The sequence below is a fragment of the Canis aureus genome, chromosome 27 (assembly GCF_053574225.1).
Source record: "Canis aureus isolate CA01 chromosome 27, VMU_Caureus_v.1.0, whole genome shotgun sequence".
NCBI classification, from domain to species: Eukaryota; Metazoa; Chordata; class Mammalia; order Carnivora; family Canidae; genus Canis; species Canis aureus.
The window spans coordinates 34133388-34151947 of record NC_135637.1 but is presented as its reverse complement, the minus strand read 5'-3'; the positions used below and the strand labels follow the sequence as shown (position 1 = coordinate 34151947).

General features: G+C 54.9%; 3 protein-coding genes across 3 annotated transcripts in view; 2 read left to right on the top strand and 1 right to left on the bottom strand.

The window, feature by feature from the left end:
• Window positions 1-18560, top strand: part of LOC144299440 (uncharacterized) — a 130514-nt gene that overhangs the window by 31616 nt on the left and 80338 nt on the right. The gene's annotated exons all lie outside the window — the stretch shown is intronic.
• On the bottom strand, window positions 3225-8714 carry LOC144299193 (RIMS-binding protein 3A-like). The gene has a single exon (XM_077874579.1). The coding sequence runs from the start codon at window positions 8629-8631 to the stop codon at window positions 3682-3684; it is 4950 nt and encodes a 1649-aa protein (XP_077730705.1). The 5' UTR covers window positions 8632-8714; the 3' UTR covers window positions 3225-3681.
• Window positions 10539-18560, top strand: part of UBE2L3 (ubiquitin conjugating enzyme E2 L3) — a 74950-nt gene continuing 66928 nt past the window's right edge. The window contains exon 1 of the mRNA XM_077874584.1: window positions 10539-10628. Within this exon, the coding sequence (XP_077730710.1) occupies window positions 10554-10628 (75 nt within the window). The 5' untranslated portion in view covers window positions 10539-10553. The remainder of the gene's footprint in view (window positions 10629-18560) is intronic.

The window sequence follows — 18560 nt, the reverse complement described above, 5'->3', positions numbered from 1 at the left end:
CCCAGCTGTCCACTGGCAGGCCAGGGTGTGGACCTAGCTGGCTGGGTTCTGCAGCCCAGCTGCTCCACCACTCCATGGCCCTGTCTCCTCCAGCCCACCAGGCCTTGTGCTTTTTTACTCATTCACTAAAACTTCCCGTGGCCTCGAGGAAACTAGGATTTGTAGGAATAGGACTGTAAGAAGAGCTCCCAAGAGCGAGGCTTCCCTGCGGCTGGGTGTCAGACTTGCCAGGGCTTCTACGGATTGGGGGTGCCCAGAAAGACCACTGCAGGTAGGGAAGAGGGGCACCTCAGGGTGCTTTGATGAGAGGGGAGGGAGAGAATAGGGATGGGTCGGGCCAGAATCCGAGGCCTGCGGGGTCAAAGAGAACACAGATGTGGGTCCACGAAGCTCCTCCCCCGTGCACCATCCCTGGGGGGGCAGCCCTTTGTGCACCCAGGCTGCCCCCTAGTGGCATCAGCAGGAAGTTCCGGGGGACTGCGAAGCCCTTCAAGGAGAGGGAGCCCTCACCAGCGAGTACCTGTCCCCAATCTCTTTCCCCTGTCTGTGCCACTGTCCCCTTATTGCCCCAAATATTCAATCACTCATTGTTCTCATGCCTCAGGGCCTTTGCTTCTGGTGTTGCCACTGACTAGGATCCCCTCTTCCTCACCTACCCCAGTGTCCCAGGGTCAGAATTAGTAAAGGTATCCTTTACTACTCAGGGTCAGCATCTTAACTCTATACCAATGGATTAAGCCCAGTATGTGGTATGAATGCCTGGAGCCCAGGCCAGTGTCCGGGCCCAGCACAGAGAGGCCACATACAGAGGCTCTACAAAACCTGCTTGTTCCTTCATTCAACATGGATTTATTGAGGACCCACCATGAGCCAGACAATGAATAAGCCAAAGAGATCTCTTCATTTGTGGAGCTTACACTCTGCGGAGATGGCTGTGTGTGTGTGTGGCGGGGCACAGAAGACAAAGACCATGGCAACAAGGCAGCTATAGATTAGGGCTGGGAGGGGGTGAATAAAGCAGGGTAGGGGCTGCAGTGTAGGGTGGGGGGGATGCCACTTCATAACCTCCGCAGACTGTTCAGCAGCTGTTGGAACAATGGGAGCAATCTCAACCAATGGTCAGGGAAGGATGCAAAGTGAACAACATTAGGCAACAATATGGTTAGCATAATTCTCATTGGGTTCTTATGGAATATAGTCATTGTCTTTAATTTTGAAGGTAGGTAGGGGGGCACCTGGGTGGTTCAGTCAGTTAGGCGTCTTCTTGGGCTCAGGTCACCATCCCAGAGTCCTGGGATCGAGGCCCACATCAGGCTTCCTGCTCCACGGGGAGCCTGCTTCCCTTTCCCTCTGCTTGCTGCTACTCCTCCCCCAATTTGTGCTCTGTCAAATAAGTAAAATCTTTTTAAAAAGTGGATTAGAAAAAAAAAGTGGATTAGAATTTCTCTTCTTTTGATGAACTGATGTTGCTCTTCTAATGTGTGTTTCTAAACACAAACACACTTGTCCCTACTCCCTGGGTCCATGGGCAGCCCCCCAAGCCTCCTAACCTGTGCCCAGGAGCTGGTAGGGGCCAGGTTCTCCTCTCTTACAGGAGTGGTTTTCTTGTTGTTCATTGTCCTCAGACTCCATTCAGGGTTGTGAGCTCACAGGGACTTGACAGTTTGAAATACCGTGAAAGCTGAGTAGAGAGATTTGCACACCTATGTTGGTAGCAGCATTATTTACAATAGCCAAGAGAGTGGAACCAACACAAGGGTCCACCGACGGATGAATGGATAAACAAAATGTGGTCTGTGCATTCAGTGGAATATTACTCTGCCTTAAAAAGGAAGAATAGATGCTACAAGGCTGAATCCTGAGGACCTTATGCTTAATGAAATAAGCTGGACACAAAAAAGACAAATTGACTTTGTGAGTCTACTTATAGGAGGTCCCTCGAATAGTCAAATTAATAGAGAGAAAAAGTAGTGGGAACAGAGTTTCAGTTTTGCAAGGTGAAAAGAACTCTAGGAATTGGTTGCATGACAACAGGAATTATACTTAACTGAATTATACACTTAAAAGTGGTCAAGATGGGAGGTGCCGGGCTGGCTCAGTGGATAGAGTCGGCAACTCTTGTTCTCAGGGTTGTGAGTTCGAGTCTCGAGTTTGGGGTAGAGATTGCTTAAAAATAAAAATTCTTTAAAAAAGGGTTCAGTAAGGGGCACCTGGGTGGCTCAGTGTTTGTGCATCTGCCTTTGGCTCAGGTCGTGACCCCACGGTGGGATCGAGTCCCACATCGGGCTCCCTGCAGGGACCTTGCTTCTGCCTCTGCCTATGTCTCTGCCTCTCTCTGTGGGTCTCTCATGAATAAAAATCTTTTAAAAAAAGCAAGTTCAGTAAGGAACAGTTTCCTTCTCAGGATGAGGCCAGACTTCCACCCACGAGGTGTGTGTGTGTGTGTGTGTGTACCACAACTGCTACACTAGTTCCTATATTTTGTGAGGGTAAGGCAGCAGTGTGTCAGGTTGATAGAATCTCTGGATCGGTTCCGTCCCAGTTTCTGCCTTCAGCTCCAGTGGAACCCTCTGGACCCCATTCTCCAGGGAAACTGCTAGTAGCTCCAATCCTTCTGCCTGTGAAGAAATGCTTCTGGTCATTTCCTCCTGCACCCAGGCAGGTGGTGCCCTTCTTTTGACATCATTGTTGGACTCAGGGAAACAAAGAGGTGTCAAACAGAAGCAGAGATGGATGAAGACCACCTTTCCTTCCTACTCTCCCAGAGGGCGAGCCTGGAAGACTGTGGGAGCAAGCAGCCCTGCAGCTGTGTGACCTGACGAGAGGCCCCCCCCTCCCCCCCGCTGAGCCTCAGAGGCTCTTCTGTAAGATGGGGGAAATAGGGAAACGCTCTCCCAAGGAGATGCACTGGGGAAAGGGGTCAGTTATTAATGCCATGCACAGTGGGATCCCCAGTTGGGAGATGCTGATCCCACCTCCACCAAGGCTGACACCCAGGGTCACAGGCACCAGCATCAGTCTTTGGGGCCCTGGTTCCTCAGCCTTGGTTCTTGGCTGACCCCTTGGTGGCCCTGCCAGAGACCCTAAGCTGAGGCCCCCCTAAAAAGGAGGTTCCCTCCCCTGCTGGAACACTTATCTGCAGTCATTGCAGGATCCCAGACAGAAGAGAGAGGAGGGACAGGTATATTTGAGTTTCCCTTGGTTGTGCTTTTACTTCTAAAGTATTATCTTTCTTTTTTTTTTCTATGAACATTTTAATGAGTTGAACATAAGATAGAAAAATAATGTTCTGGTCAATTTTTTTTTTTTAAGAGGCAGGCTTTTCTTGTGACTTTCATACAAGGCAATGGATGAGGAAAATCCTAAAGAAACTCCCAGAGAAAATGCATACTGAGCACAGAAAAAGGCACTTCTCCAAACACCATCGTGGTCACTGACAACTCCTGTCAGACTCTCATGGGCTGCTTGTTCGGTTTTCTTTGGGCTCAGTTTAGACTTAAGCCCTGCTCCTCTCAGAGGCTAGGGGACACCTGGGGACTGCCGTCAGTTACCCACAGTGACGCCTGGAGCAAGTGCTGCTCATGGAGATGAGGAGGGGTGCTGGAGGTAGGGTCCCAGTGCTTGCTTCTCCTCTGGTGGGGTGTGGGTGGCCAGAGGCCACTACCCCGGTGGGAGCCTTGCTCACTCTCCATGGAAGGAAAGGTGATCCAGGAGGTGGGCTGGGACCAGGCCCCTGTGACCACCTGACTCCCCATAATAGAATCCCTTTTCATCCACAGGCCCGTAGACCGTGACCACATCCCCTGCCCTCAGTGACAGCTTGCCCTTCACCCTGCCCCCTGCACACCCATCCTTGGGGTCATAGTCCAAAGCCGCCATCATAGTTGTTGGAGTCCACAGTGGTGACATCCTCGGGTTCCCTTGGGGTATAGGAAAGGAGCCCTGGGGGCTGGTGAGCTCCCCAAAGTCGTCGAGGTGGGCCACAGGTGGCAGGTACTCTTGCACTGGCAAATGCCATCTCCCATCAGTCTGCTCTGTGCCCACCTTCACCTCGGCCACCAGGTGGCCAGGTATGTTGCCCACTTGCCCATTGCATTCACCGTGGTAGAAGCCACAAGGGTCCTGAGAGCCCCACACTCTCAGCAACTGCCCTTTCTGGAAGGCCAGCTCCTCCTCTGCAACCTCGGGGTTGGCAGACATCACCAGAGGGTCATAATCAAAGAGGGCCACAAAGACCCTGACCAGAGTGTCCACCCCTGTCCCCAGTGGTGAGGGGGCACCCCTGGAAATCTTAATGACTTTGCTGGACGGAGCTGGACAAAGGGCTGGGCTGGACTTTGGGAGCTGGCACTCTCTCTTGCCCCCCAGAGCCTGACCTCTCCCATTCTGAGTCTTAAACTCCTTTCTCTGCTCTCGCCTCTCTGTGCCCCATAGACTGAAGCACACCGCCGCCTCCTCCTCCTTCTGCAAAATGTCATGGAAATCTGACACATATGGTTGGCTGGTGTCCAGTTGGGGAGGGATGAACACTTGGGGATCTTGCTTTTGCCTAAGGATCTTCTCAAGGGCAGGCTTTTCCGGATACAGTTCTTTTTTGAGCCTACACTCTGGAAACAGATGAATGACTCCAGAAGCAGGGCTTTGTCTGGTGCCCGTGTGCCAGCAGTGGTCTTCTTCTTCCCTAGACTGGCCACTGGGCAGAGGTGGTCTGTGGTTTGGGGAACTCTGCTGGAAGAGCAGGTCCTTTCTGCAGACCTCCTGGGCCTCTGTAAGCCCCTGGGCTTTGCTGGCAGACCCTGCACTTGCACATTCTCTTTCTGGACTCAGGCTGGGCCCTGGGGACTGCCTCTTTGGGGGCTCTTCAGTGAAAGCTTCTAGAAACTTGGCCTGGGGCTCCCCGCAGCTTCCAGGAGTATGGGAGCTGGTTTTGGCATTCACAGGAGCCAGCGCCAGCCTCTGAGAACAGACGGGGACAGTGACTCTGCAGATAGATGGGTCACCACAGGTGTAGTTAAAGGAAGAAGTCTCTGGCAGCTGGTGACAAGTGAAGCAGTCCTGAGGGATCTGGGCCGGCACTGAATCCAGGGACTCTCCCCAAAGTGACATGGTTCTCACAGAGACATTCTGGGACATCATGGGCAGCTGGACCTGGGAAAGTTCCAGCAGGATGCTCCCGGCAGTGGCATCAGCAACCTCCGCAACCTTGAGCCCGTCAGCATACACAGAGTAGCCAGTGACCTGGACGCCATTGGATGACCCAGCAGAGTCGATGGTTACGGGGAGCCAGCTGACCACCAGGAGGCCTGGTGAGGCATGGCGCTCCACCAGCACATCCAGGGGAGGGTCAGGGGGTCCTGCCAGGGGCGTGTTGAAGGTGATGGTAGAGGACATTGTTTCCCAGTGCACCTGCAGCAAGTCCCAAGGCAGCTGCACCTCCACCCGTGCCTCGTACCACTCACCAGGACGCAGGCTGTGGAAGGTGTAGCAGCTCACACCTGCTGGGGTCAGGGCATGCTCCTGGTCATTGAGATACACCATGTGGATGTAGCTGCTGCTGCTGTGCACCCAGGTAATCTTGGCCGATGTGGCTGCAACACTTTGCAGGTGTAGTTGCGTGGGGGCCATGCAAAGAACCCCTCGGGGTCCCAGGAGGGGTCTGGAGAAGCCCTTCTCCTCCACACACCGCAGCAAGCCCAGCCAGCTGTCTTCTATCATGGCATCTGAGATCTCTGTTGCCACTTCTGCCTGGGAGCCTGCCCTCACCATCTGGCATGGCCCCTTGTCCGTAGCCTCCTGGGCTTTCCAAGGCAATAAGCTGTGACCAGTGTCCTCCTTCAAACGCGTGCCCTGTCCAGGTGGGAGTCGAGTGGGGCCAAAGTCAGAGGATTTGGAGTGCAGGCAGCCCAGGATGTCACTGTCTGGAATCTGCTCCACCAGGTTGGAGGGCACCAGCCCCCGTTGGCCATCCTCAAGCTCCCCTTCATAAAAACCGTCTTCATCCATGTCCCCAAAGATATATACATAGTCCCCAGCTGTCAGGGGCAGCTCACTCTCTGGATGCTCATTAGGGCCCTTAAAAGGATTGTAGCTATACCGAGCCAGGAAGATCTTGAGCTTGGGAGCCAGGGGGGCCTCTGGGTCCCCCCTTTCCAAGGTGGAGGACACACTGTCAGGCTCGAGATCCTCCACCTCGCTGGCTGTGTCCATATCCAGAGTAGGACAAGATGGCACTGTGGCCCACACGGACTCCACCTCAGAGGAAGAGTTCGACTGGGAGCTAGCTTTCTTAGCCTGGGACCTGGAGTCCAGAGGTCGATTGGCTGGGACTTTGTCTGGCCCTTGAGGGTCACTGCCTGGCTCCCCGACGGCAACTGGGCTTTCCAGCGGAGAAGCTTCCCGACTCTCCCGCTTGTCTCTGCTGCGCTGTGAGGATGCTTGGTCTTCAGGCCCCGGCTGGAGCTCGGTCCTTCCGCTCTCTCTAACTTGAGCCTCGGGGGCTTGGGGGGCCTCTGGGGCTTCCTGGAGAGGGCGCCCAGGCTGACCGTGAAGCGCTAGCATCTCCTCGCGAGCAGCCTGGAGATCGTGCAGGGCCTTCTGCAGGTCGTGCTGCAGCTGTTGCTGCCTGTCCTGCCCGCGCGCCGCCTGCTGCAGCAGCTGCTCCGCCAGCATGCCGGCGGCGTCGCGCTCCTGGCACGCGCGGCCCAGCTGCCCGCGCACGTCGTTGTTCTCGGCCGCCACCTTCCGCGTCCAGTCGGCCTGGGCCTGCAACCGCGCGTTCTCCTGGGCCAGCCGGGCCCCCTCGCGGAGCGCCGCCTGCAGCTGCGTCTCGGCCTCCTCGCTGCGCCGCCGCGCCGCTGCCGCCTGGGCGCCCAGCTCCTCACAGTCGCGCCGCCGCGCGCCCAGCTCCAGCTCCAGCGCCTGCACCTGGCGCCGCGCCTCCTCGCACGGTGCGCCCTGGCCGTCCGCCTCGGCTCGGGCGCTGCTGGTGGCCTGCTGCCGCGTCAACTGTCTCTGCAGGCGCAGCACCTCCCGCTGGGACTCGCGCTGCAGCCGGTCCAACTCGCTGATGTTGAGCCACTGGGCTTGGGCTTGGGCGGCACCCCCGCCAGGGCGCAGGCCACTGCCGAAGCCCGAGGCGACGCTTGCCTGCAGCAAGTGGCACTCCTGTCGCAGCTCTTCGATCTCCTTGTCCTTGGCCAGCAGCGCGCTCGCCTGCTCCGACAAGTCCCGGGCGCGCTGGCGGGAAAAGGCCTGGCACAGCTCCAGGCCAGCGAGGCTCTCGCCCGGCACCGGCGCGCTCACAGCCCGCAGGTTGGTTTCTTGCAGCTTTCGGGCTCGGTCCTCCAGGCGCCGCGCGAGGCCTGTAAGCTCCGCGTGCTTCACCTTGAGCCGCTTCACCTTGTCCGACTTGTCCTGGAAGCCTGCGCGCCGCAGCTGCGTGTTCTCCTCCCGCAGGCTGGAGCAGCGGCGTGCCAGCACCTGCAACGCCTCGGACAGCTCCGAGTTCTGCTTCAGCAGCTCCTGGTAGTCCAGGCCCGGCGGCGAGGGGGTCCCGGCTTCGCAGGGCTGGCTCCCGGAATCTTCTCCCGGCGGATCGCTAGGTCTCCTGTGCTCGGATGGCGGCGGCGGCGGCGGCGGCGGCGGCGGCGGACTCGGGGAGCCTACGATGGAGGCGCCTGGCGAGGAGGCCTGCTCCTCGGATTCCTTGGGGCAACTGAGGGTGCTGTCGAGAGAGCGGGAACGCGCTGGTGCCAAGGAATCCAGAGAGCCGGCGCGCGCGTGGAGCAGGCCGTCTGGGGAGGTGGAGCACCCGGCGGGCACCACGTCTAGGGAGCGGGAGCGCACGCGGACGCCAGAGCTCAGGCTGTCAGCATCCAGGGATTCGAGTCCACAGACGGACTTTGGGGGCCCGTGGGCGTCGCCGGCGGTATGGGGGGGCGACTCTTCCGAAGCGTGCGAGGCTTGCGGATCGTGGGAGCCGGGCAAAGCGGGATGCCAGCGGAAGTGCTCTAGGATGTACTTGAGGAAGAGCTGGCGCTCCACGTCCAGCGCCGCCTGCAGGTGTCGGATACGTGAAGCCTGCTCGCCGTCGGTGTCCCAGCGGAGCTGTGCCAGCACTTCCTGAAGGCGACAGCTGCACTGAGCAGCAGCGACCTCGGGCGCCCCCGCGCGGCCACAGTAGCCACGGTTCACCAACTCCTCGGCCAGCTGGCGCTGCAGCTCCCGGGCCTGGCGCAGGACGCCGTCGCGCTCGCGGTGCAGCAGCTGCCGCAGCTGCCGCATCTCGGCCTCTTTCCAGCGCAGCAGCTGCCGGATCTCGGCCTCGCGCTCCCGCAGCACGTCCTCCTGCAGCTGCCGCAGCTCCCGGCCGCGCTGAGCCTCCCACTTGGAGCGCAGATGGTCGACCAGCTGCTGCCGCTCCCGCTCGGCCGCCTCCCGCAGCTGGCGCGCCTGGGACGCGAAGCGCTGCCTCTCCGCCCGCCCGCGCGCCCGCTCGGCCTCCAGCTCCGCCCGCAGCTTCTCCAGCTCCCGCCTTTGCTCCTCCAGCACCGCCGCCGACGGACCCGGACTACTCGGCTTCTTGGGTGTCGCGCGGCCGCCGCCCGAAGGGCTGGGCGAGTCTTTGGTCATGGTGGCCACGGCCCGGCCAGACGCCTGACTTCGCCTGGCCCAGGCCGCCGCTAGCCAACGGCCACCGCCCCCGCTGCGGCCAACCGCCCCGCGCGCCCCTTCCGGCGCCCCTGGGGGTCTCCGCGCGCCCCTTCCGCCTCTGAGCGCGTTCCCCCGCCCTCTGCTGCGGGGGTACTAGCCTGAGCGCCTCTCCTGGCTGCCCACGCGGGAGCTGGGCTCCAGACACCCTTGCTCAACGCAGCCCGTGTCCTTCTGGGAGGCACAGGGGTGGCTTTGATCCTAGGCCCTTCCGTGTTCCTGGTGTCATGTCCTTCATGACCCGCTGGGGGATACTCTCCCAGGCACTGTACAATCCCTTTCAGGCCAACTTGCGACAGGGCAAGCGCTGGCCACTGCTCTGGTCCTGTAGGGAGGGGCTCCCTGTGTGGGTCAGGATCAGGATGGGGGGTGAGCAAATCCCGTCGGGCCCTGGCACGGTTCAGGTGGCCTGTTTGGCCTAAGTGGCTGGGAACCACAATAGAATACCCACCAAACCTTCTAGGGGAGGGTGCATCTGGTGCCTACCCTTCCGCGGACCCCTGAGGAGCTGGGCACTTGCATGCATTATCTATTTAAACTTACTATGCCCTTTTTACAGATGAGAAGTCTTGAGCACACAGTCTGGGCATGGTGCCCGCTGAGATAACAGAGGTAGCCTCCTTGGAGAACCAAAGTCTTGGGCTATGTTTTCTTGGTTCATTGTTAGGATCATCTTGCAAGGACACTCTGAGAAATAAGGACCTCTTCATGGTCACACCTCCTGGAAGTAGCTTAGTGGGGAGTCACACCTTGAAAATTCTTAAAAAAAAAAAAAAAAGAAAATTCTTTTTTTTTTTTTAAGATTTATTTATTTATTCACGAGACAGAGAAAGAGAAGCAGAAACGTAGGCAGAGGGAGAAGCAGGCTCCCCACAGGGAGCCCGATGCGGGTCGCAATCCAGGATCCCAGGATCACACCCTGAGCCAAAGGCAGATGTTCAACCGCTGAGCCACCCAGGTGTCCCTCACTTGAAAGTTCTGCCTTCGGAGTCTATGGGCACTCTGAGTCCATCTGCCCTAACTCAGAGTTGCAGCTGAGAAGACCACTCCCCAGTCTTTCTCCCAGTGGGGGGTCTCACACTTTGTATCTTCAGGAGAGAAGATCAAGTAGAACCCAGAGTGGGGGGGCTGGCCAGGAAGGAAGGTTAGAGAATGAGGACCCCATGGGGGCCCAGCCCCCCCTTTGTCTGGCCCAGAAGTGCCCAGGGTTTCTTGCTTCTCCAAAAAGGTGAAGTCATAGACCGTTAGGAGCCCAGCTTGTTCCCTACACCACCTCCCTGGAGGCAGCAAGGCCTGAGAACTTTCTATTGGCTCTCCAAGGGGCAATGTGGTCAGATGGGGTTGGTGTGTCTTTGGAACCAAACAATCCTTCAGCTTCTTGTGCCACTTCCATGTCCTCATCTGTAAAATGGGCTAACAACGCAACCTCTTTCTACGCTGTGGGACCCCCCAGAGTACCCTGACCTCTCCGAACATCCATTTCTTCCGTTTGTGAGGTTTCGATAAAGTGAGGGCACACGGTGCCTACACCAGAGTAAGGCTCTGGTTGGCAGCTCCCTGATTTTAATCCCAGTCCCTTTTTTTTTTTTTTTTTTTGCAGCTAGAGAAACTGAGGTCTGCAAGCAGAGATTTGGCTGAGGCTAGTCAGGGCTGCTGTGATAGAGGCAACACAGGTAGCCTTTGTGCTCCCTGGGACTCACTCCGGATGACTCATGGCAGATGGGAAGCCTCAGAGACCTGGGTGTCCGTCCAGGCTCTGCCACTTTTTGGCTGAGTGACCATGGCTGGTTGCTTCACCTCTCCTGGCCTCTACACGATGGATGTATTGATAACCCCAGCCTTCCATGATTAGAGAGAGAGACACCAGGACTCTGTCAACTGATGGCCAGGTGTGCAATAGGAGCTGCATCGAGGTCTGCGTAAGTTCCCATATTCCCATCTAGGGCTTGGCCTAGACTCTCACAAGCTTCTTCCCGGGAATCTAAAAATCCTCCTTCCTCGAAGCCCTCTGAACCTTTGCATGTGTTGTTCCCCCTGCCTGGGATGCCTACCTTGCCCAACACAAAAATAACAATGCCCCCTGCAGACCAATAACCTGCTATGTGCTGCGCTCAGTACTAAATGCTTGCCATTCATTATTTACACCAACCATTTTACAGATGAGAAGTCTCAGGCCCCTGTGGAGCAAGAGTTTTTGTCCACTTAACTAGTGCTAACCTTGTCTTGTCCATTAGCCTCAGCTTAGCAGTTCCTCCTCCAAGAAGCCTTCCCTGATTCTCCAGGCTGGATCCGGGCCCCCTAGAACCCTAAAGCCCTGATTACTCTACCTGGCACCCCCTCCATTTGGAATATGGATGTATCTGATATATATTAGTGTCCCTGCCTGGAGTGGTTTCAGAGAAGGAATAAGTGAAAATTCCCTCCCCAGAAAGGAGGGATTGGGCCCTAGGGATAGGCAGGCAGGAAGGGCACAGAGGTCCCTGTCCAACCTGGCCACTCAGCCTGCCTACTTCCCACACTCAGGTACCACCTGGCATCAACTGAAGCCCCTGGCTGAAGCTCCTGGCTTTGGGTTGCTGTAACAAGGCCTTGGACAGATGCCTTAGGGCTGGAGTGAGGGTCAGGCCTCATTAGAGATGTTGGCGAGGTCCAAAGCTGTGTAACACACATACATACACACGCTCATGGCCTCTCTAGGCCTGGCTGCCAGTGTGGCTGGGGAGCCCAGGAGTCTCCTTAAATCGGGCTCCTCCCTGTTTTTCCTGTCCAGCACTAAGTGGCTCCTGGCAGATGCAGATGGACATCCGATACCTTGCTATTTGCATCTAGACCTTCATGTTGTGGTCACATTAGAGACCCCTTTGCTTCTCTATCTGTGGTCTATGGCTTCTCTATGTTTCAGGCCCTCTCACTTACACAGTCACTTCCCTAGCCAGGTGGGCAGGTGACCTCAGCACCATCTCAGATGGGGAAACAGAGGCTCAGAGAAGCACATGTTGTGTTCATTCAATATGTGACTCTATGGGCTCCACCCTTTCTACTGTATTCACGTTTTTCAAACCTGGTTCCCTTGAACCACTGGTGTGCCATGGGAGGTGGATGCCTTTGGGCCATGATGTGTAACAGGAACACAGGGAATTGTGGCTTCCCATGTTCTCTGGGAAAGGCGATGTGGATGTAGGGGGGTGGGGGTGATGCAGGAACGGCCTTAGCCTTGAGCTGGTGTTGGGCCACTGGATATGGTAGCCACAGGCAGAGTATCTTCGTGGAATACTCATGTCAGCTCTATTCGACAGAGGAGAACCGGAGGCTTGGCAGGAGCAGGTGGCTTGCCAGGGCACTTGGGCGGCTGCGGCAGAAGTGGATTGTCACTTCAGGGCAGTGGGTGGGGCTCCAGAGCCTGGATGCCTGCTGCAGCCTCTAGAGGGACCTCCAGCCATCAGGTTGGGAGGGCAGGCTGCTGTCAAGGAAAAGGCCCCTGGGATGAGCCTCTGGGAACCCCACAGTCACCATCCAGCTGCCGCTTGGGCTGGCACTACCTGTGGCATGTCAGGGGCATTCTGCAACATGGTTGAGTGGATGTGCAAACCAGGGCTTCCCTCGTGCCAGGTTTCTTCCACTCCCACACTTATCACACTGTGCAGTGATTGTCAATGACCTGCCTGTCACCCCCATGTACTCTGAGCTCAGGGAGAGCATAGGCCATAGAGATGTGTTCTCTGGGTCTTGACTTACTTGCTTATGATATGGAAGATGGGTTACATGAGTAATTCTCAAACTGGGTTCCTTTTTTTTTTTTTTTAATTTTTATTTATTTATGATAGTCACAGAGAGATTGAGAGAGAGGCAGAGACACAGGCAGAGGGAGAAGCAGGCTCCATGCACCGGGAGCCCGACGTGGGATTCGATCCCGGGTCTCCGGGATCGCGCCCTGGGCCGAAGGCAGGCGCCAAACCGCTGCGCCACCCAGGGATCCCTTAAACTGGGTTCCTTAAAGCCCCAGCGTTCCTGAGAAATATTGTAGGATTGTTGAGGGTCCGGGAATGTGCCTGGGGCTGAAAGGGAAACACTGCCCCAACCTGCTTCAACAGAGCATGTCCACCTGTTAGTGTCATTCTTTAGGTTCTTTTTTTTTTTTTTCAAATATTTTATTTATTTATTCATGAGAGACACAGGGAGAGAGAGAAAGAGAGAGGCAGAGACACAGGCAGAGGGAGAAGCAGGCTCCACGCAGGAAGCCCGACGTGGGACTTGATCCCGGGACTCCAGGATCACGCCCTGGGCCGAAGGCAGGCGCCAAACCGCTGAGCCACCCAAGGATCCCCCATTCTTTAGGTTCTAAGGAAGACTCTGACTGAATAAAGAGGTATACTGCTAGAAGCAAGTTTGGAAACCTCTGGGTTAGAGACCCTCCTGTCTATTATGCACAAACCGACTTCTCCCTGACACTCAGAGATTCCACTGACTTGGAGAGAAGGCACCTGGGCCTCTCATGTCTTAGTTCACCCCACACCACCAAGCTTGTACTCCATGCTGCTTCTCCCCCCAGCACCAGTCTGTGACCTTCGGACCATGTGGTCATGGGATATGGGATCCTGGGCAATTTGGCTCAACCCTTCCTCTGCCAGTCTGGCCTGGTCCTGTCTCAGATCTGTCACCCATGCCTGGAACTTTGCAAAACTTGCCTGGTCTTAGTGAGATGTGAAGGCTCCGTCCAGAGAGCCCACTGAAGGGTTTTACCCTTCCACACAGACCCCTGTAGCTCTGGTTTCCACTCCACATCCCTTATTTTTGCTCAACGTGTTTTCTTTTCTACTTTTTTTTTTTTTTTACAAAGGGTTTTCTTTACCTTTTTTTGAAGTTTATTTTTTTAGGTAATAAGTTTATTTATTTAAGTAATCTCTACACCCAACATGGGTCTCCAACTCATGACACTGAGATGAAGAGTTGCTTGCTTGGAGTGCCTGGGTGGCTCAGTCGGTTAAGCATCTGCCTTTGGCTCAGGTCATGATCCCAGGGATCAAGCCCCACATTGAGCTTCCTGCTGAGCAGGGAGCCTGCTTCTCCCTCTCCCCCTGCCTGCCCTTCCCCTGCTTGTGCTCTCTCTCTTTCTCTGTCAAATACATAAATAAAATCTTAAGAAACAACAAAAGAGGGATCCCTGGGTGGCGCAGCTGTTTGGCGCCTGCCTTTGGCCCAGGGCGCGATCCTGGAGACCCGGGATCAAATCCCACATCAGGCTCCCGGTTCATGGAGCCTGCTTCTCCCTCTGCCTATGTCTCTGCCTCTCTCTCTCTCTCTCTCTCTGTGACTATCATAAATAAATAAAAATTAAAAGAAAAGAAAAGAAAAGAAACAACAAAAGAGAGTTGCATGCTCTTCCAACTGAACTAGCTGGGCATCCGTGGGCCAATGTGTTTTCTATCTGTTCTCTGATGTGTCTGCTCAGCACCTAGAACAGTACCTAGCATGTAGTAGCTATTCAATAAATACATGACTGAGGAAGACAGAGGCATATAAGCCAGATGTGGTCTCTGTCCTCATGGAATTTTTTTTTTTTTTTTTTTTTGTCCTCATGGAATTTATTGTCCAAGGGAGGACACAGAGGTTAACCACAGACATGGCAAAGGAATATAATAAACTCGAATCATGGGCAGGGGTTGTGAGTGTGGGGTATGGTGCCGATGGAAGTGAATAGCCTTGTCAGAGCAGGTTTCCCTGAGAGCCAAAGCAGGCTAGGGCATGAGGGCTGCCCAGAGCTGAGATCAGATTTCAAGCAGCAAGACCTGCCAAGCCCCCAGCCCTCTGTGGCCTGGCTGTCTGCCGCCACTGGCTCCCATGCTCACCCCACCCAGGGCACACCCACCAGTGTCTGGCATTGATTCTTAGTGATTATATCTCAGTCCTCAGTTGCCTGAAGAGAAACTGGAGCTCAGAGAGGAAGAAGGTTCACTCAGCACAGCAGGGGCCTGACCAGGTCTTCTTCTTTTTTTTTTTTTTTTTTTTTTTTAGATTTTATGTATTTATTCATGAGAGATGAGAGATGAGAGATGAGAGAGAGAGAGAGAGGAGAAGACACAGGCAGAGGGAGAAGCAGGCTCCATGCAGCGAACCTGATGTGGGACTCGATCCCGGGTCTCCAGGATCACGCCCTGGGCTGAAGGTGGCGCTAAACCATTGAGCCACCTGGGCTGCCCCTGACCAGGTCTTCTAAGTCATGGGTAGGCCTGGACCCCCCAGCACTGCTCCTTCCTGGATGGGGCTGGGCACCTGGAGAGAGCCATACTATTGTTTGTCTCTACCCCCCAGGCCCTGAGGCCGTGTCTGGCCTATTCCATGCCTTCTTGGGCAGGGAAGGACAAGTGTGTGCCAGCTTTTAGCTCTCTGCTAGAACTCCCCGGCCTGCTGGGCTGGCCTTTCACCCTGGCAACCCTGGCCCAGCTCATCAGGCAGATGCCCCTTTGGGTGGCACATTACAGGCCTTATCCTGGAATCCTCACTACAGCCAAGGAGGCTTGCTTTGTCTTCTCCAGAGAACCAAACTGCTCAGGGTCGCACAGGGACTGGCGCCCAGGCCTGTGTGACCCAAGTCTGGGCTCTGAACTGGTGCCACTATAGCCTGGCCCACTGGCTCCGGCAGTCTGAGTGTAACTGTAATCCCCAAGTCTTCAGACAAATGACTGCACCTTCCTGAGGACCCTGCTGCTGTCGGAATCATCAGCGTTTTCAGCTATCCACTGTTTCCAGGACAGACCTATCTTCCATCTTCTGGCATCTCCACTTCTTTCTCCTCTGGACCTATTCCATCTGCCCTCCTTCTTCTGCAGCCTGGAGCACAAGACCTGATCTACCTTCTCATTAACACCAGTGGCAATACCTTTTCTCCAGTCTTTTTTTTTTTTAATTTTTATTTATTTATGATAGTCACAGAGAGAGAGAGAGAGGCAGAGACATAGGCAGAGGGAGAAGCTCCATGCACCGGGAGCCCGATGTGGGATTCGATCCCAGGTCTCCAGGATCACGCCCTGGGCCAAAGGCAGGCACCAAACCACTGCGCCACCCAGGGATCCCCTCTCCAGTCTTTTGGCCATTGGTCTAGGAGGTCAGGGACAGTCTTTCTTTCTTTCTTTCTTTCTTTCTTTCTTTCTTTCTTTCTTCTTTTTTTTTTTTAGACTTATTTATTTGAGAGAGAGAGTGTGAGAGCAGCAGGAGGGGCAGAGGGAGAAACGGAGTCTCAAGCAGACTCCCCACTGAACATGAAGCCTGATGCAGGGATCGATCTCATGACCCTGAGATCTTGACCTGAACTGAAGTCAAGAAGTGGACACACAACTGACTGAGCCACCAAGGTGCCTCTATGGGTCAGTCCTTCACCAACTGTTTGTTGAGCACCCAATCTAGTCAGGGTAGGGTGGCCGGGCGCCATGTGAATTTCCTCATTCACTAAACCCCCAATGGGATTTGTTGAAGGAAGAATGGAAGGAAAGAGGGATGTTCGGAGGGAGGATAGAAGGGAAAGAAGGAGCCCTTTAGGGCACGTGGCCTCCCAGACCTTGGTTTCCCCTCACAGTCGAGGAGCAGACTTGGGTTTGAGCCTTTGACCAGCTGGGTGGCTGAAAAGTTGATTGACCCCTTGAGCCTCAGTTTCTTCCTTTGTAAATGGGGTTGATAACAGTTCTGAGCTCAGAGGACCAGTGGGGGAGTCAACAGAACACTTTTGCATTTGCATTCATGGGAACCACACAGCACATAGCACATAGCAGGCTGTCAGGTCAACCAAGTGAGCCAGTGCAGTAAGCGGAGTCTTTAAGAATTATTAGCACTCAGGGCACCTGGGTGGCTCAGTTGGACTCTTGATCTCAGCTCAGGTCTTGATCTCTGGGTTGTGATTTCAAGACCTGTGTTGGGCTTTATGCTGGGCATGGAGCCTACTTTAAAAAAAGGAGAAGGAGGAGGAGGAGAATTAGCATTTGCCAGATGGATAAGGTGGTGTTCACAGACAAAAAGAGCAGCAAGGACAGAGGCAGGGGGTGTGCTGTGGCAGGAGCACTGGACTTGGGAAAGGAGAGATGTAGGATGTGAGGCTTTGGGCCAGCAGAAGGAGGTTAGGCAGAGCTTTACCAGCATGAACCAGGTCAGGGTCTAAGTTCTGGAGCTCTCTTCCTAGCTGGGTGATGAAGGGCAAGCTACCGCTTTCAGGGCCTCAGTTTCCTCACCTGCAGAATAGAACATTTTAACACTGCTCTGCGGTGCCACTGAAGTTGGTGGTGGGTGTAAATGTGCAGTGCCCAGTGCCAGGCACACAGTCACCCTACTGGGGAGCAACTTCCATCCCAGGTCCCTCCCTTGGCCACTGTCAGGCCTCTCCTCTGGGCTCCCACACCTCACCAAACCATTGCCACATCCTGGCATTCTCCTTGGTGCCTTCTCAGGATGCTGCAAGCTGCTTGAGGGCAGGTGCCACCTTTGTAGCTCCTTCTCTGAACCTAGCAAGTGAGCACCCAGGTCACTGTGTGGACTGTGAGAAGAAGAAACACGTGGCAAGTTCTAGCCAAAGGGCCTGGATTCTAGGAGGAGGAGGAAGAGTGAAAGAAGAGGAGGAAGAGGCCACTTTTAACAGAAGGCTCAGGGAAGTGGCACACAAAGGTCAGGTGCAAATGAACATGGTTTGTCTGAGTGGAAGGAGGATGGTGTAACCAGAAGCCAGGCTTGCCCTGGGGAGCAGTAAAAGTTTTAGAGCAGGAGAGGGGCTGCAGAGACCAGGGATCTTTTCTACTTGGACTGGGTACATTTTCTCTATGCTTGTCTAACAACGGGACTCTGCTGCTCAGAGCCTTTGTCCCTCATCTACAAGGATGCCATGTTGCAGGGTGATGGTAAGGGCATAGGAAGATGCCATGGCAAAGGCTGGTTCTTGGCACTTGGCCTCTTCTCACCTCACCTTCTATTTCTAGTTTCACGTGTCCAGGTTAAGGGTATGCGCTGTGCTTCCTCATTTGGTTTGGAATTCTTCAGGGCAGGGCTCCCTTTCCCTCTGTGGGTCTCTCTGTAGGGGGAGGCAGCTCTCAATAAAGCTGTGTTCTTTCTCTGACCTGGGCCTATGTAGCACCAGGTTCATGGTACATAGTATAGGAGCAGGGAAGCCAGTCTCTAGGCCAGACTTCCAAGTTCCCCATGCCTCTAGGGATCTAGCTAACAGAGTCCCTCACACATTTGCTGAATGTTTATTGAACACCTACTGCATGCCAGACCTGGGGGGGAGGAGATCAAGGGCAGATGGAACCTTGATTGCATGAGGCTTGTCATCTAGCTCTCCTCACAACCCATGTCAAGCCTGGGCTCCAGGACACTGTTTGGAAGGCCAGCCCCATTCCAGGCTATATAATCTCCAGTTCTCTTTTCTTCTTTCCTTTTGTAGGAAGCTCTCTTCTGTCAGGATGGAGAAGAACCCTTTCACGAGGCCTAAATGTGTTCTGAAGCTGTACTCTTCTCTTTGCCTGTACGGCTATGCAATGTCCAAACCACCATCGGTTTTGCCTGATTGGCTACAACTAGCTTCTGAATGGCCCCTATTCTCCTGCTTATCCCCCTCTACTCCCCAATCATAGTACTTTCCTTAAACATGCACATCTGACTATGTGGCTGCTACACACATCCATTGAAGGTCTCTCACTGAGTATAGAAAAAAAGCCAAATCCCTCCTGTTCTTTTTTTTTTTTTAATAGATTTTATTTATTTACTGATGAGAGATACACAGAGAGGCAGAGACACAGGCAGAGTTGGAGAAGCAGGCTCGCCGCAGAGAGCCCCACTTGGGACTCCATCCCAGGACCTGGGGATCACCACCAGAG